The following is a 23308-nucleotide window of genomic DNA, read 5'->3' as shown; positions in this document are numbered from 1 at the left end:
TTGAGATTTGCTTTGATGATAAGCTGCCAAACAAACACTTTTCAGTTTCCTGAAAGAAGAGAGGAAAGAACCACAACATCACAAGCAACATGGTTATGAAAAGTCCACAAGTTTTATTTTTTTAATGTTCAATATGACTGTTTTGTTGCTTTGTTGTAGCAAAAATTTAAATGTAACAGTATATGCCAGCAAATTGCAAATTATTTGCTATTCTCCAAGTGTTGATAAGTTAGGGGGTCATTTTTCTGGTTTTTCTTGTTTTTTGTTTTGTTTCCCATAGTTTAAATAAATAAATAAAATAGGAAAATTAAGTTCTGCTTACAGAAAAAATATAAACAGATATAAACAAACTATGGATAATTTGAAAGCAGTGTCAATTCTAATAATGATGAAATAAGTGTATGTAGCAACATTTAGGAATTTCTTAATTTTATTTCGCTTTCTTTTAAAAATTTTATAGATTTACTTCTATGCTGTTCCCCTTCCCTTTTTGTCTTTAGGTCACAAAAAGTCCTTCAAGATCCTGTTCTACAGAAAGTCAGCTGTTCTCCTATCAGCCAAAAGCTACAATTATAACTGAACAAATATTTGATAGCACCTGTTTGCCAGCTGCTGGTTTTGACATTCTTCCGGAATTATCCTCTTGCTTGGATAATTCTGCTGCTAAGCACAAGCTTTCAATAAAACCACGGAAGCAGAGATCTAGTAAAATAAGAAGACTACCTTTGGTAATTGATGAGAATTGGAGGGAGGGAGAGAAGGAGAGGGAAGTATTTGAAAGAGGAAATATTTGCGAATTGAGATTTCTTTTTCTGTACAAGCTCTCCCTATCAGGGGTAAGTTCTACTTACTTTCCCCACTGGTTCTCATTTCAATGGAAGTGCATATTTTGTGTGGGTACGCATGCGTTCCTACCCAGAAAATAATAAAAAAATAGTTTATGCACATAAGCAAAAATTAGAAGGAAAATCCAAGATGGCAGCACCCATGGACCGGCACGAAGAGAACAGTTCTAAAAAAACCTGGTTAAAACCAGTAGTAACTGTGCTGATACATTTTGCAAAAAAAATGCCTTTCTATTGCTTTGCACAGTCCTATTGAATAGGTACACCATGATATACAGGTAGTCCTCAACTTACAACCTTTCATTTAATGATCACTCAAAGTTACAATGGTACTGAAAAAAGTGACTTATGACTGTTTTTCACACTCACCACCATTGCAGAATTCCCATGGTCACGTAATCAAAATTTGGATGCTTGGCAACAGGCTATACAGTATTGATGACAATTGCAGTGCTTCAAGGTCACATGGTCAAAGTCAGGGGAAGCCAGATACACTTAACAAGTGTTTTACTAACTTAACAACTGCAGTGATTTACAGCAGGGGTATCAAGCTGAATTTCTTCAAGGGCTGGTCCAGCATGGTGGTTCTCTTCCACGGGCCAGCTGGAAAGGCTGCACAGCCTCCTGCAGCCAAAATGAGGCACAGGACAAGATGCTTTTTGGTCGGCAAAGTGCTGCAGGGCCCCCTATGCCTCTTTTTTGCTAGCAGAAGCACCGCAGGGTGGTTCTTTGTTATTTCCAGGTCAGCACCATGGGCCTTGAGTTTGACCCTCTAATTTACAGTTTAACAAGTGTGTTAAGAAATATTGCAAAACAAGGCAAGATTCAGAACTGCCTCACAGCAATACATATGTTGGCTCAATTGTGTTTGTAAGTTGTGGACTACCTATATTACTAGAGATGTGAACTCTTTTTATTTGGTCATGTGGTCATTTAGTGAGAGAAAGTAAACACTTGAATAGAGCTAAAATTATTTCTACTCTTAGGATCCTAAAAAGATGCTTTATACAAATTCAGATCTCCTGTCCCCATAAGCCTAATATTGTTGTTACAAGCTTGGTCCACACTTCATACTAAGCTACAGTTTGAATAAACCACTGTAGTTGGGTGTATGTAACATGCTTATAATAGTGCAAGACTATCTTATAATTATTTACACAGAAAATGAGAATGTATACAGTAGGTAGACAAGAATTCTAAGAACATATTGAAAAGTAACATTGAATTCTAATTTACGTGAAGACAAAAAGATCTATCGTGGTATACTATTTAGCCCTCCACTGTAGTTTAATAAACCATACGTATTTTCATAGCATCATATAGCAATTAGAAAAGGCAGCTGCATGATCATAGGAAAGGCATGAATGCTTCAAGGAATTGCAGACAAGTTTGTGTGCCACTATATATTTCAAAGATCCGTTTTTCCCTTTAAATTCAAATACTGCAGACTCCCAATAAAAAATATATTGTAAAAAAAAAAGTTAGCCACAGTTGTAGGCTGAAATTATGCAGCTTTTAAAAAAGCATAATGAAGACTGAAGAAACTATGAAATAATCAATTCCTAAGCAAATACAAGTAGCTTTCTGAAGCAGTTACTTAAGCCTGGACAAAAATGTGGCTGTGAGTTCTTGGTGCTCTCTGAGCTTGACTTTGCTTGTAGATATGTCATTGCCCATCTAGGTAGTGCTACCCATTATCATTGATAATTTACCTAGTCAAGTAATAAAACATATGCAAGCAAATAATCAAGCTTAGAGATCACCAAGGATTCCACTATTAAACCATGAGCTACAAATATTTTCTTCTGTTGAAAGATACAGATATTTTAAAGGTTCAGGGGTGCTTCATAGATGTACTTCCAAATCTCCTTTTTTTCACAGTCTCAGTATTTAGTTGTTAAAGATAGAAAGAAATTAAGAGAATAAGAGACTAACAGTACTTCTCTTCCATTTATTGTATAATGATTTCTAATTAGTAATGGGGAAAAAATGGATGTATAATTTTTTAAAAGGTAATCAATGGAGGGTTGCCTCCTGGATTGCTTTTCTGAATTATAACAATTTCCAAATGATGACTGTCTTAATCTTTGCAATCAGAACAACAAAATTTGTAGATCACAGGGAAATAGTGGCCACACTTATACTGTATATGTACCTTGCAAATTTCATCACATGCACCATTCACAATTCTATCTCTTGAAAATATGTCACATTGTTGAAGTTAATCAAATCATAAAATTCCAAGACATGTTTATTGTCAATGGTACTTCCATCTTAGAAGTAACTAAACTTTTTGAAAAGTACTGCCGTGATATAGAAAAAAGATGCAAGCTTTTTTTTCCTTGCAGAAAAAATTATCTGAGTCTCAGAATGACATGATCTGCACCCTTGAGGAAGATGAAAGTGTTGAAAAAGAAGTGCCAGTTGAAGAGTTCTGCAAAGGCATGACTTCCACTCCACAGGAACTGGCTGACAATGCAGCTTTGTCCAATATGGTTTTCTCTGAGTTTCAGCCTATGAGTCATCCAGATGAAAAGAATTACATGTCCCACTCCACTTCTCTGATGGACTCACATTGTTGTGACAACTCTTCAGAGGGCGGTGAATCTGTCCATGGATTAATATACACTGTAAGGCAGTCTTCAGTTTCTGAACCCAAAGAAAATATTGTTCCACAACATGACAAAGAACACTGTGAAACTTTAGAGATATCCCCTAAGAATTTAAGCAATGTGCCCTTAAGTATTTTAAACCTAGAAAATAAACAGATTTCTGATATTCCATCCAAAAGTGACACAAGAACTTCTAAAAATATCCTTGCCAAAAATTATATGACTGTGGAATCAGATGCATCAGAGAAAAAATCATTGAAAGATGCTAAGGAAGCTTTGGAAAGTGTTTCTAACAAGGAAGCTACAAAGAGAACATCTTTATTGGCCAATTCCATCATTTCTTCATCCACAAATCCTTCCCAGCTTCCAAATTTACTCCATTCAGAGAACAGTAGTATATCTCGGGCTTCATGCAGAAACTTGTCACTAGAAGAAAGAACTTCTTTGACTCAAGGCAAAATGAAAGCAGCTCAAGAGAAACTGGAATCTAATGATAAAGATCGTCTCCCAGCTCTATCTGATGGTATATTGGGGGGGAAAGCAGAAAAAGAAACCAATGACCTTTGTAGCTTGAGAAAGTTTTCAGTGTCATCGGCGCGGTGGAGATCAAGATCTAACAGCCTGAACACGAAGGATGCTTCAGAGCATGAGAAACCTCTTGCCATGCAGGTAAATTTCTCCACAAATGTTTCCAAAACAAAGAAGGATGTTGAGACGAACTCTTCAAAAGAGAAAAAAATGTGCTTTAATAAACAGAAACCCTCATTAGAGTCAGAATCTGATATTCCTGGTCGAGCATTAGACTCAAAGACTTTTGCCTCACAGCCTTTGGGTTCAAAACCAGTATTGAGCAACTCTTTTGGTAATCTTCTGCAGCTGTCAAGTCCAAGCCATTCAAGCTCTGAGAGCCAAAATCCCTTCCAAGTCAAACTTAGGTCCACCTCTTTATCGCTGAAATACAGAGATGCTGGACAGGAATCAAAGGAACGGAAAGGAGATAGTGCTGAACTTAATTTAGTAAAAGAAGAGGTGACTTTACCTTCAGTGAAAGTTGAAAAAGGAGAAATCAGGAATGCAACAGATGGAAATGTTACTGATTTGTCCAATGAAAGCCTCAAAACTAAATTAAAATCCTCTGAACAGGGAAACCCAAAACCACCACTGCCGAGAAAACCTGCTTTGCAACACTCCAGTATTACTAGCCTTAACTCAAGCACAGAAAAGCAGGAAAAGATAACCAAATATCCAGAATTTAAAACAGAAAGCAGACATGTGGAAAAGAAACAGAATCCCTCCGAAGTGCCTGGTAAGACTTTGGCGTGTGTGTGTGTGTGTGTGTGTGTGTGTTACTTATTCAGCAAGCCATGGTTTAATAGATAAACTCAGAGTCACTAGATTTTAGATAAATGATATTAAAGATACAAAAGGCTCTCTTACTTTTTCCCTTAGGTAAAAATCTATTCTAAAAACATGAGGAAATTCTGAACATTTACATCATATTTTCAAGATTATTTTTTTTTAAACTATATTAAAATCTGCTTTCTAGTGTTCTGAAAGTTTGGTACCACTTCTTTTCTTGTTTTACGTCATCCTTGGGATTCTGCAGAATCTTTTCTGAGGATACTGATTTTCAGTAAATTTAAGTGCTATTAAGTGGAAGTGCTATTTTTCATAACATATACAGTATCTCTTCATCATTTTGTAAATTTGTAACTACATATTTCCTTATTTGGAAAATTCCTAGGAGACATTATTTTTTAAAATCTGTTCCATTAGGATTTATTTGAAATTTGGAAAGCAGGTGCCTAAGGCATTAACATTATGAAGGGACAAAACTAAATATATACTGAGAGTGTACATCTCACCAAATATTATAACCAAAGTGATATACAGTACTGCATTATTTCTATTTGATCCTTCCTATTTGGGAATGTGACAAATATTCTAGACAGTTTAACATGTTATTTGTTTATGATTAACCATAATTTATAACTGTAACTAATTAGAAGGGAAAGAAACCAACACTCATGTTCTCAAATAACTGGAATTAAAATACAGAGAGAATTGGCTAAGTTTGTTAGCCAAATCTGATAATAGAATAGACTAGACGAGAATAGAATAGAAGAGGGGTTTTTTTTAATTGACCAAGTGTGATTGGACACACAAGGAATTTGTCATTGGGGCACATGCTCTCAATGCATATAAAAGAAAAGATACATTAGTCAAGAATTATAAGGTACAACATTTAATTATAGTCCAGGTACAAGTAAGTAATCAAATCATACTAGGAAACAAATAAAACAACGTATTAGGAATCAGTCAATATAAATCATGAGGATACAAGCAACAAAATCATACAGTCATTAGTAGGAAGAGATGAGTGGTGGGAACAATGTGAAGATTAATAGTAGTGCAGACTTAGTAAATAGTTTGACAGTTTTGAGGAAATTATTTGTTTAGCAGAGTGATGGCATTTGGGAAAAAACTGTTCTTGTGTCTAGTTGTTCCGGTGTGCAATGTCGTTTTGAAGGTAGGACATGTAACAGTTTATATCCAGGATGTGAGGGGTCTGTAAATATTTTCACAGCCCTCTGTATACAAGTCCTCAAAGGAAGGCAGGATGGTAGCAATTGTTTTTTCTGTAGTTCTAATTATCCTCTGAAGTCTGTGTCAGTCTTGTTGGGTTGCAGAATCAAACCAGACAGTTATAGAGGTGCAGATGACAAACTCAATAATTCCTCTGTAGAACTGTATCAACAGCTCCTTGGGCAGTTTGAGCTTTCTGAGTTGGTGCAAAAAAACATTCTTTGTTGCTCTTTTTTGATGACATTTTTGATGTTAGGTAACCATTTTAGATCTTGCACTGTGGTAGAATCTAGAAATTTAAAGGTTTCTACTGTTAATACTGTGTTGTCTAGTATTGTAAGAGATGGAATTAGGGGAGGGTTTTTACCACCATTTCTATGGTTTTGAATGTGGGTATGTCTTGGTGAAATATCTAGGTACCTCAATTACAATATTCTATTCCAATAAAAATGTTATAATAATAGATACATGGGATTTTGGGGGGATGGAGCAAAAGTAGTGATTTTTAATCGTATCTGGAGAAATGTAAGATAAAAAAATAAGGAGTATTAAAAGAAGAAAAGAAATTGTTTTAAAAAGCATAAAATTAGCCATGTGGAATAAAAAGAAAGAAAATATTTTGAAATTGAGTCTTGGCCATCAAAATTAATTGCAGTTGCAGGATGATGAGAATAAGTAGGGGGAAAAGCAAGGGGCATTGTACATTTCTTGGCTGAATAACAAAGCCGCATTTTGGGAAGATATCAGTGTGAGAAGAAGTAAAAGAAAAAAAAGGATTGAAAAGGTACATGACACTAGGTTGATTGATTGGAATAAGCCATGTCTGGTGGCATTGATAAGACTAATTACTCAAACTTATTGTCTTTGGAATATATTTATTAATATCAAGGTATTTAGCTAAAAGCACAGATTAAGGTAAGGTTTATGTCTCCCTTTAGCTCAGAAAGGCATTTTATTTATTTATTTATTTTGTCCAATACACAATGAGGGTTTTAGTGGGTATATATCTATATACACACATAGTAAAATACATGATGAAGGTTATAGAGGAGATACTCATAGTAAAATATATCTAAGAAATAATAGAAAAGAAGATAAAGTAATAGAACATATCAATGACGGAATAGAAGAAGAGATATAGAAATAGAGCAAAGGTATAGGAGATATAGGAGAGCAATAGGACAGGGGACGGAAGGCACTTGTAGTGCACTTGTACTCGCCCCTTACTGACCTCTTAGGAATCTGGATAGGTCAACCGTAGATAATCTAAGGGTAAAGTGTTGGGGGTTTGGGGATGACACTATGGAGTCCGGTAATGAGTTCTACGCTTCGACAACTCGGTTACTGAAGTCATATTTTTTACAGTCAAGTTTGGAGCGGTTAATATTAAGTTTAAATCTGTTGTGTGCTCTTGTGTTGTTGTGGTTGAAGCTGAAGTAGTCACTGACAGGCAGAATGTTGCAGCATATGATCTTGTGGGCAATACCTAGATCTTGTTTAAGGCGTCCTAGTTCTAAACTTTCTAGGCCCAGGATTAAAAGTCTAGTCTTGTAGGGTATTCTATTTCGAGTGGAGGAGTGAAGGGCTCTTCTGGTGAAGTATCTTTGGACATTTTCAAGGGTGTTAATGTCTGAAATGTGATATGGGTTCCAAACAGATGAGCTGTATTCGAGGATGGGTCTGGCAAAAGTTTTGTAAGCTCTGGTAAGTAGTGTGAGATTGCCAGAGCAGAAACTATGTAGGATCCTTTTTTAGGAATCGGACTAGAAGAGAAAGTCTCTTTAACAATATTTGTTGATCATCACCTTACTCTGCCTAACTATTGAACCCTATCTCTGGCTGCACAGTTTCTAAATAAAAAAAGTTCTCCAATTTTTAAATTGTGATCCAATAAAGCTTTAGAAAGAATGATTTCTTCCTAGGCATGAGTGAGTGAGAGACAGACAGACAGATTTTTGTGTGATCAAACTCATCACAAGTCTTGGTTGATATAGATATAGATGAAATTTCTTCAAGATGATCTGTGTCCAGCTTTTAACCTTCAGATCTTCCAATGGGGTAACATCATTGCTATAGTTGTGTCCATCCATATTGTTGCTGGTTGGCTTCTTTTTGTTCCACCTTTTTCAGATTCTAGACTACCGTTCACATAACCTGTCCAAAGTATACTGATTTGACCCTGGTCATTTGTACCTTAAGCAAGAATTCTTATTCTCCCTTCTTCCTTTCCTCCTTACACACACACACACACACACACACACACACACACACACACGTCTAAATTTCTTCATATTATTTTCAGCAAGATTGCTTAGGCATTTAGTTAGAGCAATGGTTCTCAACCTTTCTAATGACGTGACCTCTTAATACAGTTCCTCATGTTGTGGTGACCCCGAATCATAAGTCTAGCACCAATCATAAGTCTAGCACCCACTCCCAACAGAGCTTTAAGCTGATTGGCAGGAAGGTCTCTGTTCTGTCGGGCTCTCTGGTAGAATCCTCCCAAAAATTCACAGGTACAAATTTTAGACACACACACGTTTGAAAATTCAAAACAATGTTCTTTATAATGAAAATTCACTTAAACCAAGCCCTCTTTTGGTATAGCAAAGAGCACTCGTCTCCAAACAAACTGGTAATTTGTACAAGTCCCTTATCAGTTCTGTGATACTTAGCTTGCAGCTGTGAGGCAATTCACAGTTCTTCTTCTTTCACAAAGTGAAACACACTTTGCCCTGGTTTAGTTTCAAAGCGGGGGGGGGGGGGGTCAGCACACAAAAGGTCAAAGTCAGTAAAGCAGTCACGAAACACAATGATCAGATAATCCTCCACAATGGCCAAACCCACAGGCTGCTCTTTATAGCAGCCTCACTAATTACCACAGCCCCACCCAACCACTGGTGGCCTCATTTTCTTTGATAATAATCTCTCAGTTGTTGTTGCCTATGCATCGCTCTCCGCATGCGTAGCTGTATCATTAACTCTTGTTCTGAATCCAAGTAGGAGCTAGATAATTGATCTCCTTCTGAGCTGTCTGCCCCACTCTCCTCCTCCCTGTCACTCATGTCTTCTTGGTCAGAAGTAGCTTCATCAGCAGATTCCACGGGGGGGGGGGGGCAAAACAGGCCTGCAGCATGTGGATGTCTCCCCCACATCTCCTGCCAAAAAAGTTGAGCCCTCCTTAAAGTTGTCTAACTTCTTCTTAGTATTTATTATAAATTGTTTTGTTTTCACATTTGGGGCATAAATTGCTGCTAATGTCAGCTTCTTTTGATTTATTTTCCCTTTAACAAATATCCACCTTCCTTCTCTGTCTTTCTGAATTCCCACCTCTTCAAAATTAACCCTCTGATGAATCAGAATCGCTGTGCCTCGACTATTTTGTGTTCCTCTCGACTCAAACACCCATTTCCAATTTCTATCATTAATCAAGTTATCCCTTCCTCCCCTTCTTTTATGTGTTTCTGTCAAAATCATAATATCCACCTTGTATTGCTTAGCCATCCTTAATATCCTAAAACGTTTCAAATCCGATCCCAAACCATTCACATTTAAAACCATTATCTTACACTCCGTCATAATATACCAAAATCACCCTTTTCCCCTCTTGTTTTGCCCTTGGTTTATATTTTTCCCCTTTCCTTACCCCTATTACCCCCCCCAACGTGCCTCCCCCTGTGCTCCCCCCACTGAGAGGGGAGAAGACAAGAAAAAACCTTGCCCATACATGAGGCACATTATCTGGATTGCGTTCCCACTCAACTAGCTCCTCTTTCAACCCTTTTTAATTTTATTAAAGAGAAAAATTTCTCCCCCCTCCTTTCTCCTTTAAATAATTCCTTCTTTAATTTCTTCTTTAATTTTAAATTCTTAAACCACCTTTTTCTCCCCCTTAGACTTCCCCCACTGAATGACAGATATACAGGAATCCCAAGGCATCTCCAAGAAAAATAATAATAATAATAACAACAATAATAGTAATAGTAATAATTCTTTTCCTTTTCCTTCCCCCCCCCCCCACAACAAGACAAGGGACCAAACACCATCACTTTCTGGCTCTCTTCTCACGCAGAGCCCGTGTTCTTCTCTGCTCCTTTCTGATGGCCTCCACCTGCCCGCTTAACTCCTTCAGCTGCTCTTCCCTTCGTCTTTCCTCCTCATCTGGGGTACTCCGACCGTCAAAAGCCTCTTCTCCTTCATATGCTAGTGCTCCAGTTTCATCAAACTTAATCCCCAGTTGATTCAATAAAACCTTTCCCTCCTCCAATGAACGTACTCTGTACATTTTATTGTCCTGGAACACCAAGATGGCCACTGGGTAGCCCCAGCTAAATCTGGTTCCACTTTGATATAGCCGGCTTGCAATTGGTTTCAACACAGCTCTCGCTCTCAGGGTTTCCCAGGAAAGATCCCTCAGAACCCTTATCTCATTTCCGTCTTGTTTAAGGCTCATAGAAGTCTTCAAAGTTTTATAAATCATCTCTGCTTTTTTTTCACTGAGGAAAGCGATGATCACATCTCTCTGTCTGCCGTCTCTTCTGGGGGCTGCCCAGTAAACACGCAACAGCTCCTCCACGCTGACATGCACGCCTGTCTGTTTATTTAACCAAGCACAGACAGCTTCTGTTAACTTAAAATCAGAGGCCGAATCCATTCTGAACCCTCGTAAACGCAAATTCCTCCTTCTCTGTTTGTCCTCCAAATTTGCGATTCTATCATTTATTTGTCTTATTTTTCCATCGTAATCCATCACTTGTTTCTCAACTTTCAATATCTTTCCAGCAGAAGAATCTCCCTCCTTTTTAATTTGTTTAACTTCTAAATCCAGCTGTTCCATTTTAGTCTCAACTTTATTAAATCTCTGTTCAAATCCACTACAAATATCCAGCAGTTTATCCAGTTTTTTTTCAATGTTAGCCAGGCTGGAGACGTCTTCTTTTTTCCCTCCCTCCGCCATTTTAAGATTTATTGTACTCACTTATCACTTCCTTGTTACATCGAAAGCGCCTCCGTCTTTGCTTGAAATCGTAAATCTTCAAATTCTCTTTGATGCCGGCAGATTCCTGTTTCTCCTATTTTTTTCTAAGGAAGATTTATAGTCTTTTTAAGGGGGAGAAAACTCTTTACATTTTATATTTATTCGGAGCCAGAGGTGAAATGCCTAGAAACCCATCGGAATAACCCATATGCAATTAACAAATGGGACTGCAAATAGCAGGATGTTACATTTAAATAGACTTAATATGGTGGATCTACATGCAGATATTTTAAACAGAGCTACATATTATTCAGCAAGATATCACACATTTAGCTGCATAGACTACATATTAATGCAGAGGTCCCCAACCGCCGGTCCGCGGACCGGGACTGGGCCGTTGGGGTTTTTCAGCGGTCCGCGGTGCCGCTGCCCTCCCGGCAGAGGACATTATGCAGGACAGGGTGGGGCGTCGGGCAGGGCGGGGGGAATCAGGAGGCTCCTTTGGCGGCTGGGGGCTGCCTGGCTTTGTGATTTTGGCTGGGGGGGAGTTAGGAAGGTCCTACTTCTCCCCCCCCAGCCAAAAACTCAAAGCCTATCTGCTGGATACGGGCGATGAGCGGGACGAGCGGCGCCAAAGCCGGTGGCTGTGGCAGCTGCTGCAAGAGGCTTCCGCACCGCTCGTCCCACTCATCGCCCGTATCCAGCAGATAGGCTTTGAGTTTTTGGCTGGGGGGGGACTTAGGAAGGTCCTACTTCTCCCCCCCCCCAGCCAAAAACTCAAAGCCTATCCGCTGGATACGGGCGATGAGTGGGATGAGCGGTGCGGAAGCCTCTTGCAGCAGCTGCCACAGCCACCGGCTTTGGCACCGCTCGTCCCGCTCATTCCCCGTGTCTGGCAGAAGCTGCTGCTCGAGTGCTCTTGGCCGGCGGGATTCAAAGGGGAGAATCAGGAGGCTCCTTTGGCGGCTGGGGGCTGCCTGGCTTTGAGTTTTTGGCTGGGGGGGGGACTTAGGAAGGTCCTACCTCTCCCCCCCCAGCCAAAAACTCAAAGCCTATCTGCTGGATACGGGCGATGAGCGGGACGAGCGGCGCCGAAGCCTGTGGCTGTGGCAGCTGCTGCAAGAGGCTTCCGCGCCGCTCTGTCCCACTCATCGCCCGTATCCAGCAGATAGGCTTTGAATTTTTGGCTGGGGGGAGAAGTAGGACCTTCCTAACTCCCCCCCCAGCCAAAATCACAAAGCCAGGCAGCCCCCAGCCGCCAAAGGAGCCTCCTGATTCTCACTGCCCTGTGGAGAAGTGTGGAGGGCTGCGTCACTAAGCTCCACCCCTCCATAACCCCACCCCCATATGACCAAAGCCCCCCCCCCCACCGGGCCATGGAAAACTGGTCTAGCTTAAAGCCGGTCCCTGATGCAAAAAAGGTTGAGGACCTCTGTATTAATGAATAGGGGAGGCAATATACAAGTTAAAAAAGTAGACATTAAAAGTATATGGATATCAGATCATGCCCCACTATTGGCAGAATTGGAAATAGGTCAGGAACGAAATCAAAAAATTTGGAGATATAATGCAGTTGTAACTGCTAGGGAACAAGATAAAGAGAAATTGCAAACAGAGTTATCAGAATATTTTAGAATTAATGATGTGGGTGGTATTAAACAATCAATTGTATGGGATGCATGTAAGACCTTCATGAGGGGACAATGTATATGTATGGAAGCAGATATTAGGAAGAGGTGGGGTAGAGAGAGGGAAAGGAAGATAAGGGAAATAGATTTGATGCAAGAGCAGTTAAGATTAACAAAAAGTAGAGATTGGAATAGTTTATTGAAATTGAAAAAGAAACAGTTGATGGTGTATGATGAGATTAAATGGAATAAGATGAGAATGGCGATGCGACAAAAAATACAGAGCTGGGGGACAAGATCAATGCAGCAAATGGCGAGATATCGGAAGAAGAGGAAAGAAAAATCATGTATTTTAGCATTGAGGGACACCAGTGGAGTGGTTAGATATGGTAATGACCAGTTAGAGGAGATAATGAGGAAATATTATGAAGATTTGTATAAAGAGGAGCAAGTGAAGATAGGAGTCCTCAAGGTTGGGAAAATAGTAAGTGAAGAAGATAAACAAATTTTGAATGCAGAAATTACACAAGATGAAATTGCTAGAGTAATTAAAGGGTTAAAACAAGCCAAAGCACCGGGCCCAGATGGGTTTACAGGGGAATTCTATAAAACTTATGTGAATGTTTTGTTGCCGCATTTGGGGAAATTGTTTAATAATATATTGTCAAATCGTGATATCCCGCAGACATGGAAGCTTTCAGAAATTGTTACCATTCCGAAGATGGGTCGAGATTTAAGAGAGCCTGGGTCTTACCGTCCGATCAGTTTGGCAAATCAGGATTATAAAATATTTATGAAAATACTGGCAAATAGATTAGAAAATATTTTACCAAAAATAATTGAAGAGGATCAATATGGATTCGTGAAGGGAAGGAAAATAAGTGAACCAATTAGAAATGTAATGAATGTGATGCACCATGCTACCGCTACTAAAAGGAAATTGGGAATTTTGAAATTAGATGTTTATAAAGCGTTCGATAAAGTTAACCATAGTTATTTATATAAATTATGTAACAAATTAAATATGGAGGGAAATTTTTGTGAAACTATAAAAGAGATTTATAAAGGAAATGAAGCATATATAAGAGTGAATGGACAAAGAACGCAGAGTATTAAAATATTAAACGGCACCAAGCAGGGATGCCCTTTGTCTCCAAAATTATTTGTAATAGCAATAGAGATCTTAGCTAATAAGATAAGACAAGATAACACTTGGGCAGGATATAGAATAGGGGAATTAGAAATGAAAATAAATTTATTTGCAGATGATGCAATTATATTGACCCAGACCCCGATGGAGATGATTAAAGGTATAATAAATATTTTAGAAGAGTTTAAGCAGGAATCGGGACTGTCGGTTAATATGGAAAAATCAGAGATTATGTGTTTAAATATAGATCCGAGAGAACAGATAGAAATTAGGAAAGAATCAGGGTTGAAATTAGGACTTAAAAAAATAAAATATTTAGGAATTTGGTTATTGAAAAACCCAGTGAAAATGGAAGAGATTAATTATAGATTAATATGGAGGAAAATGTTGAAACAGATGAGGAGCTGGAAAGATAAAAAGCTAAGGAGACTCTCTAAAATAAGAGCTTTAAAAATGATGATAGCTCCCAAGATGATGTACCTATTTCAGGTGCTGTCGGGGGGGTTATCGGTATGTAAGGTTAAAGAGTGGGACAAAAAATTAAATTATTGGATTGAAGAAGATAAGAGACCAAGAATAAGAAAAAAGTGGTTAATTGCGAATGAAAAAGAGGGGGGATGGGGTGTTCCATGTTTGGAGCTGTATAGGGAAGCTTTTCAAATGGAAAGGTTAATGGAGTTGCAATTAAGTGAAAATAAATGGGCGAAATTGGAAAAACAGATAAACGGGATGAACAATAGAGAATTAATTTTTAGGAAGTGGAATAGGAGTGATATAGGTAAATTAATAGGCCCAATGAAAGGGACTATGGAAATTTGGAAAAAATGGCAAGGGAAAATAGGATTATATAAATCTAAACTGTCATCGCTTTATGTAATAAATAGAGAAAATGAAATTAACTTAAATAGGGTTATAGGAGAGTTGAAGGGAAGAGGGATAACTAAGATAGAACAGTTATACGAGAAGGATGGCAGGCCAAGTAGAAATCGTATACAGTGATCCCCCGAGTTTCGCGATCCCGATCATTGCGAATCGCTATATCGCGATTTTTCCACCCGATGACATCACTCCCTTCCTTTCTCATCTTTCTTTCTCTCTCTCTTTCTCTCTCTTGCTTCTTCCTCTCTCACACTCTCTTCCTCCCTCTCTCATCTCTTTCTTTCCTTCTCTCTCTTTCTCTATCTCTCCCCCTCTTGCTCTCGAGCGGCAAGCGAGCAGCCGGGCGGGCGGGCGAACGGGCAAGCGGCAAGCGAGCAGCCGGGCGGGCGGGCGAACGGGCAAGCGGCAAGCGGCAAGCGAGCAGCCGGGCGGGCGGGCAAACGGGCAAGCGGCAAGCGAGCAGCCAGGCGGGTGGGCGAATGGGCAAGCGGCAAGCGAGCGGCCGGGCGAGCGGGTGACGGGCAAGCGGCAAGCGAGCAGCCGGGCGGGCGGGCGAACAAGCAAGCGGCAAGCGGCAAGCGAGCGGCCGGGCGAGCGGGTGACGGGCAAGCGGCAAGCGGCAAGCGATCTTGGGGTTTCCCCTTTGCCTGGGCGGCGGGAAGACCCAGGGAAGGTTCCTTCGGCCGCCCAACAGCTGATCTGCTCCGCAGCGCGGCAGCAGCGAGGAGCCGAAGATGGGGTTTCCCCGTTGCCTGGGCAACAGGGAAACCCCATCTTCGGCTCCTCGCTGCCGCCGCGCTGCAGAGCAGATCAGCTGTTGGGCGGCCGAAGGGTCTTCCCCGCTGCCCACACGCAAACTCCACCATCTGCGCATGTGCGGCCATGGAAAAAGGGGCGCGCATGCGCAGATTGTGTTTTTCCTTCCGCACCACTACATCCCGAAATATCGATTATCGCGAGGGGTCTTGGAACGGAACCCTTGCGATAATCGGGGGATCACTGTAGAATGGTGGTTAGGTAAGGGAAGGTGGCTACAAATAAATGCAATATGTAAATATCTAAATGAAAGGGAGAATAAAGAAGTATTATGGCGGGAGGAGACAGGGTTAGAGAAAATAATAAGAGAAAAAAGTGAGGGGATAAAGGCGCAAGCAACTAATATATACAAACTGCTAGTGCAGTCAGATGGGGATACGATTGATGGATTGACTAAATGGTGGCAAAATGAGATATTAGTAGAGGTACAAGAAATGGAAAATATAGTAGAAGATATAAGGAAAATTAAAAATACAAGAATTAGGGAAATGAGAAGGAAAATATTACATAAGTGGTATTTCACTCCCGTTCAATTTGCACATTTTCAGCAGAATGTCAGGGGGATTTGTTGGCATGGTTGTCAAGATAAAGGAGTGTTTATGCATATGTTTTGGGAATGCCCGATAGTGCAGGAATTTTGGCAAAAAGTGAAAGAGGATATCAATAGAATGTTAAATATACAATGGACAATCACTAAGGAAATGGCAGTACTAGTAAAAAGTAATGCGATGGGAGAATTTAGAGAAATAAAAAAAGCAGCAATAGAAAGCGCTCAGGCAGTAATAGTTTTGGGTTGGAAGGATGCGACAAAATGGACAATGCAAAATTGGTATAGGTACATGGTGGACCATATTCAATTTGAAATTATGGAAAAAAGGATAAATTTGGATAATGAAACTGAGTTGGGACAGCTGATGGGACGGTGGGACAAGGTAAGACGATATATGACGAGCAGAATCCGAGACCAAGCTACAAGAAATAAACTGGAATCACTCTATAATATGTAAACAGATATATTGCTCTTGGGTTAAGTGGATTATACAAGAAAAACCCCCAATTTGGTGGTGGGGAATGTGTGTATGTCGGGGTGGTGGGCACAATTCACAATTCACTACGCACTGTTTTATGTTGTGTGATTTTAAATTGTTAAAAATCAATTAAAAAATATTTTTTTTAAAAAAAAAGATGTCTCCCCCACATCCACAGTCCTTGGGGCAGGAGCTGGGCCAGAGCTAACCACAACAGTCTCCCAACAGAACTTTAAGCTGATTGGCAGGAAGGTCAGAGGGACACCCCCACTGTAAACACCTGATTGGTCGGATTGTAAAAATATGTTCCAAGTCGCCAGAATAGAAGCTTTAGTTCCTAACACCATGGGAAATTTGTATTTTCCCATGGTCTTAGGCGACCCCTGTGAAATGATTGTTCGACCCCCAATGGGTATGAAAAGAGTATAAAATAAATTGGTTTAGCGAAGGTTAATAATATCCTGTCACTGTGGTAAAAGACTCAATTACAAACGTTTCAGAAGTACACCCAAGGAAGTCATCTGCCCGCAGTGACAGAGGCTTAAATAGGCAACAATGACCTCCAGGTTGAGAACCACTGAATTAGTGGGACAGAAACCAGCAAGTTGGGATCCAGAAATGACTTAAGGAGTGGGTGGGCTTATATTTTGGAAATAGACATTTCTACCATACAAATTTCAAAATACTTTTTCCATCCTTTTGATTTACTTTAAGTCAATTAGCCCATGTCCATTCATATTCTTTAAAAATATCAATGAATCCTATTTGGAGTTGAAAGATCTGTTAGAAGATTTTCCTTATATTTTTGTATTTGTTCCCATCATTAATGTCTTTACAGATATTATAATATTGCTTCTTGTCTCCTCTGATAGCTGTTTGAAATTCCTCAATCCTTTCTGACATCTTTGTCTGGAATTTATGAGATCCTCCAAAAAATTGAAATAAAAAACACAAAGAAACATAAAGCAGTGTATGTAAGATTAAGAATTAAAAGGTTTAAACAGAGATACTAAATTTGATTTTGCTTGGTACTTCTCCTTTTCAATCTTTTTTGTAATACCCCTTACATCAAAATTGAATAATATAATCAAGATGAACTAAGTAGATATATTTCTATGAGATAGAAAAGGTGGATAGAGAAAAATTATTTTCTCTATTACACAATGCTAGGACAAGGGGGCACTCCCTAAAGCTCATAGGTAAGAAAGTGAGGACAAATCAGGAAAATATTTCTTCACCCAGAGGGTCCTTGGTTTATGGAATTCACTTCCAGAAGAGGTCAGCTGTCAGCCTTGATAGCTTTAAGGCAGGATTAGACAGATTCATGGATGCCAAATGTATCTGTGGTTATTGAAACGGATGTCCATGTGCCGCCTCTATGTTGGTTGAGGCAGGCAGGATTCCCTTGAGTACCATTTGTTGGGGGTCAGGGGAAAGGGAGGGTCTTGCCTTCTCTTTCTCCTCAAGATCCCCATGGACAATTGGTGGGTCACTGTGTGACACAGAATGCTGGACTCGATAGGCTTAGGCCTGATTTAGCACGGCTCTTCTTACGTTTTTATTTCACTGAAACAATGTTTATTTAAACTTTGCTTATGACTCATTTGTGTGAAATTCAGAAAGTTTAGATACCACAGATTATGGCTATACTGTAATAATTACTCTGAAAATTTTAAATGAGCAAGTTTCAGAAAGCTATTTATGTGATGTATATGAAAGTAGTTGTATCATGAGAGGCCATCGCACCCAAATATATCTAATTTATTGTTTAACAGACAGAAATAAAAATTTGAATCTTACGTATGGAACATGTCAAAATATTTGCTGTTGTGGTTGGCTCTGGCCCAGCTCCTGCCTCAGGGAATGGGGAGGTGGATGCAGGGGGAAATTCAACATTTCACAGGCCTGTGTTATTGCCGACAGAGTCAGTTCAGAGTTTAGTTTCGTCGGACGAAGAAGGAAAGTGGGAGTGACTCAGCAGAGGAGGGCTTGGCACACAGCCCAGGCAGTCAATCTCCCTTATCTTCCCTTGATTCAGATGATGACATTTTGGACTCACGCAAGCGCAGAATTATGCGTAGAAGAGACCAAGTAAAAACATATTACAGGAAATAAGTGAGGCTACTTGTGTTTGGGTGGGGCTCCTGTAATTAGGGCTGCTGCTATAAATAGCAGCATGTGGGTTTGGCCGTTGTGAAAGAATATCTGATCGGAGTTCGTCAGGAATCCTGTGTTTTTTGGACTTTGTTGCTTTTTCACGCCTTGGAAAACAAAGCAGAGCAACATGTGTGTGTATGTGTGTGTGTGTCTCACTTTGTTGGAAGAAGAAGGGGTGTGAAGTTTCTTTACAGCTGCTAGCTAAGTACTTAATGACTGCTTAAGGGAAATTGTACAGACTACCTGGTTGTTTTGGGACGAGTGCTCTTTGCAATACAAAAAGAGTGCTTAGTTTATTTTGAATTTTGTGATAAAGAACATTGTTTTGAATTTTCAAACGTGTGTGTGTGTGTGTGTGAAATTTGTACCCTTGAATTTTTCGGGAGGCTTCTATCAGAGAGCCCAACAGAACAATTTGCCTAGTCAAGTTCCTAGTATTTAATATAAAGGGTTTTCCCCCTTATAATTTAAATGATAGATTTGGGTCCTATCTAACTGATGTCTTTCACCTGCAGTAGCTATTTTCAGGCATTATTAATGTGAACAGTTAGTTTATTTAGGGAATTGTTACACAGTCTTTTAATATTGCAGCATGATTCCCTAAGCAATTTCATCATTAAAAACAAAGCAAGAACATATAGCAACAGAAAGACATATATACAAGTAGTCCTCAAGTTAAGACCACAATTGAACCAAAATTTCTGCTGCTAAGTGAAACAGCTGTTAAGTGGATTTTGCCCCATTTTATGTCCTTTCTTACTACTGTTGTTAAGTGAATCACTGTAGTTGTTAAGTTAGTAAGATGGCTGTTAAGTGAATCTGGATTCCCCATTGACTTTGCTAGTCAGAATATTGAAAAAGGTGACCACATGACCCCAGGACACTTGCCAAGTGTCTGAAGTTTGATCATGTGATGGATGCGGCAATAGTTTTAAGAGTGAAAAGGGTCATAAAACACTTTTTCTGTGCCATTGTAACTTTGAATGGTCACTAAATAAATGTATTTATTTATATTTATTTATTTTTATTTATTCATTTGTCCAATACACAATACATATGGAAGAGAATAGGCATGAAGTAATATATATAAAGATAATATGTAAAAATAGAGGAGAAGATATATGAAAGGAAGAAAATATATATGATATATGAGATAAAGGAAAAACAATTGGACAGGGGATGAAGGGCACACTAGTGCACTTATGTACGCCCCTTACTGACCTCTTAGGAACCTGGAGAGGTCAATCGTGGAGAGTCTAAGGGAAAAATGTTGGGGCTTAGGGGTTGACACTATTGAGTCCGGTAATGAGTTCCACGCTTCGACAACTCGATTGTTAAAGTCATATTTTTTACAGTCAAGTTTGGAGCGGTGAATATTAAGTTTGAATCTGTTGCGTGCTCTTGTGTTGTTGCGGTTGAAGCTGAAGTAGTCATTGACCGGTAGGACGTTGCAGCATATGATCTTGTGGGCAATACTTAAATCGTAAATCAAGGACTACCTGCATATGTATAACAGAGAACATGTTACAATAAGAAAGTTGTTTTATTTAATACATATCCAAGAAAGTTAACATTATGCCAGTATTCTCTAGTTTTGCCGGGATGCCCTTAAGGTTTATTACTCTGACAGGTGAAAGAAAAGCAAGAATTGTTCAAATGATCTCATATTACCCTTAGACACCACAATGAGCAGATAACAAACCTAATCTGAGGGCAATCATTGCCAGTTGTGATATCTGCTGTCATTTTCTCTCAGAATTTGAAGATTATAAACAATCTTCGTTTCAAAATACAAATGATGAGAAAGGAAGGTGAATCTGATTTTAAAAGCAAAGAGGAAAGAGTTCAATTCATCCATGTTCCTGGGTTTTAAAAAATCAAATGCTATTTCTTGGGAAGCAGGGGTGGGTTCCATTTACCTTCACGACTGGTTCGCATCGCACACACACGCTGCGTTCCCTTGTACAATTTGGCTTCCACGCATGCTCACTAGCTGGAAGAGCCCTTCACTCCACCACTCAAAACAGAATACCCTACGAAAGCAGACTATCAATCCTTGGGCTTGAAAGCTTAGAACCATGACGCCTAAAACACGATCTAAGTATTGCCCACAAGATGCCTACTTCAGCTTCAATCGCAACAACAGCACGCAACAGATTCAAACTTAATATTAACCGCTCCAAACTTGATTGTAAAAAATATGACTTCAGCAACCGAGTTGTCAAAGCATGGAACTCATTACTTGACTCAGTAGTGTCAACCCCTAACCCCCAACATTTTTCCCTTAGACTATCCACGATTGACCTCTCCAGGTTCCTTAGAGGTCAGTAAGGGGCGTGCATAAGTGCACCAGTGTGCCTTCTGTCCCCTGTCCAATTGTCTCTCCTTATCTCATTTATCTTTTCTTCCTTTCAAATTTGTTCACCTACACTTTTATATCTTTTCTCCTATTTGTTTCTTTGGTTATATTACTACATATCTATTCTCTTCAATGTGTATTATGTATTGGACTAAATAAATAAATAAATAAGTAGGTAGGTAGGTAGGTAGGTAGGTAAGTAAGTAAGTAAGTAAATAAATAAAATTGGACTGAAACACAACTGAGAAACTGATCAGCTATGTTTCAGGCAAAGAAGTAAAGGTCAGTTTAAATCCGGGAGAGGGTGGGAGAGGCCCTGTTCTACAGCAGCAGAGGAAACAATATCCGAACATTAAAATATTCATCAAAAATTCTGAAAAAAGATGGTGGCATCCATGGAATGGCATTGACTGAACCAGGTCCATGATGCCATCCTGACATCACCAGTGGATCACTAGGGGTTCAGCTGATCTGGTCTGAACCAGGAGGAACCCGCCCCTGTTGGGAAGAGATATAAATGTACTTCTATCACGTGGGGTCTCAGCCTCGGTGACAATGCAGTGTAATGCATTACAATGGGGGTGTCAAACTTGCATCATCACATTGTCATGTGACATAACATGACTTCCCCCTCGTTTGCTAAAATGGGAGTGGGCGAGGCCAGCATATGAGACATCTGGGCCATGCGTTTGACACTCCTGCGTTACAATTTGGAAGAATGAGAATGAGATGTGCTATTTAGATGCAGGGAAGTGGTCTTTCTATGTTATCTTGCTTGATTAAGCCAGAGGCCCATCTCATCTACCGTTTTGCCAAGTTTCAGGGCAGCGATCAGGTGCTCCAGCAATTGGTTCTATGGATCCAGAGACAGCGAGCAGACCAGTGAGTGGTAGATTTGAAGCTTTATTATTTTATTTTAGTTTTAAAAAAATAACCATAATATAAAAAGCAGACACACCAAGCAAAATGATACCCAAATCTCTTGCAAACTATCAGAAGCAACTTAATAATGACAGCAGGATGATCAGTTTCCATAGAGCCCAATGCTAGATTCTCTGCAAAAATTCCTAGCAAAAAGGCTAATTAGAACTAGGGTTTTTATTAAAACTTGGCACCATGATTTCATGATCCTGTTTCCATGGTCACGAGCCTGCAACACCTGACCTTGACCAGGTAGAACATGATGGAAAGCTAAAATCTGAGACATCCACAGATAAAAAAAGGTTTGCAATTGTACGAAGACTCCTACCCACCCACCCGCCCCCAGCAAGCAAGAGCAAAAAACAAGCAGGTTAGCTCAGAATGAGTTCCAGCCTTTTCTTAATATTAAGGAGAAATCAAAACAAGTAAACTGGAAATACAGTGGTCTTCTACATTGGCACCAAATCTACTATGGTTAATCAGTCCATAGAATAGAAATGCTAAGTACTGCTTAACCATTTCAGCCCTTTATTATTTTTCTTTATGAAATTTGTTTCTACGGCCATTTAGTTTTAATTTATAAGTAAGTGATGGTAGTGGTGGTGGTGGTGATGATGTTATTCATTCAATTGTATCTGACTTTGGGTGATTCTATGGACCAGGTTTCTCCATGTCTTCCAATCTTTCTTATTTATTTGTTTGTTTGTTTGTTTGTTTGTTTGTTTGTTCGTTCGTTCGTTCGTTCGTTCGTTCATTCATTCATTCATTCATTTTTTTAAAAAATGCCGCCCTTCTCCTTAGACTCAGGACAGCTTACAACATGTTAGCAATAGCACTTTTTAACAGAGCCAGCATATTGCGTCCACAATCTGGGTCCTCATTTTACCCACCTTAGAAGGATGGAAGGCTGAATCAACCTTGAGCCAGTGTTGAGATTTGAACCGCTGACCTGCAGATCTAGCAGTCAGCTTTAGTGGCCTGCAGTACTGCACTCTACCCACTGCACTACCTCGACTCATATACTTGTATTTACTCTATATAAGATACTATTTGTATATTGCACTACTTGATAAGCACATAACTATCAAAAACAGTAGATCAGATAATGTTACACATTTCTGATAAATAGTCACAGATAGATAACTTCCCCTCCTCTTTCTCTCAGATATCGATTAGCTTCTTTCTCCATAAGTTGTGCAGCATTTCAGCCTCCAAAGTGCTTCAGAGTTCATAGGACGCAAAATATAGCATCTGCCTGCAATATTTTGGACTAGATGTACTTTTCCCACAATAGAGCAGCTGTTCTCTACAACTTTCCAAAGTAGAATTTGCAAGCAGATTACATTTAT

At 39.5% G+C, this 23308-nt stretch overlaps 1 protein-coding gene across 3 annotated transcripts in view; it reads left to right on the top strand.

Moving 5' to 3' along the window:
• The window catches only part of CRACDL (CRACD like), a 79199-nt gene that overhangs the window by 37917 nt on the left and 17974 nt on the right, over positions 1 to 23308 (top strand). For all 3 annotated transcript variants that reach the window (XM_070750975.1, XM_070750977.1, XM_070750976.1), the window contains exons 7-8: positions 501 to 728; positions 3194 to 4763. In XM_070750975.1, the coding sequence (XP_070607076.1) occupies positions 501 to 728; positions 3194 to 4763 (1798 nt within the window). The remainder of the gene's footprint in view (positions 1 to 500; positions 729 to 3193; positions 4764 to 23308) is intronic.

This window comes from Erythrolamprus reginae, chromosome 4, assembly GCF_031021105.1.
Source record: "Erythrolamprus reginae isolate rEryReg1 chromosome 4, rEryReg1.hap1, whole genome shotgun sequence".
In the NCBI taxonomy this organism is placed as follows: Eukaryota; Metazoa; Chordata; class Lepidosauria; order Squamata; family Dipsadidae; genus Erythrolamprus; species Erythrolamprus reginae.
This window is presented reverse-complemented; position numbering and strand designations above follow the sequence as displayed.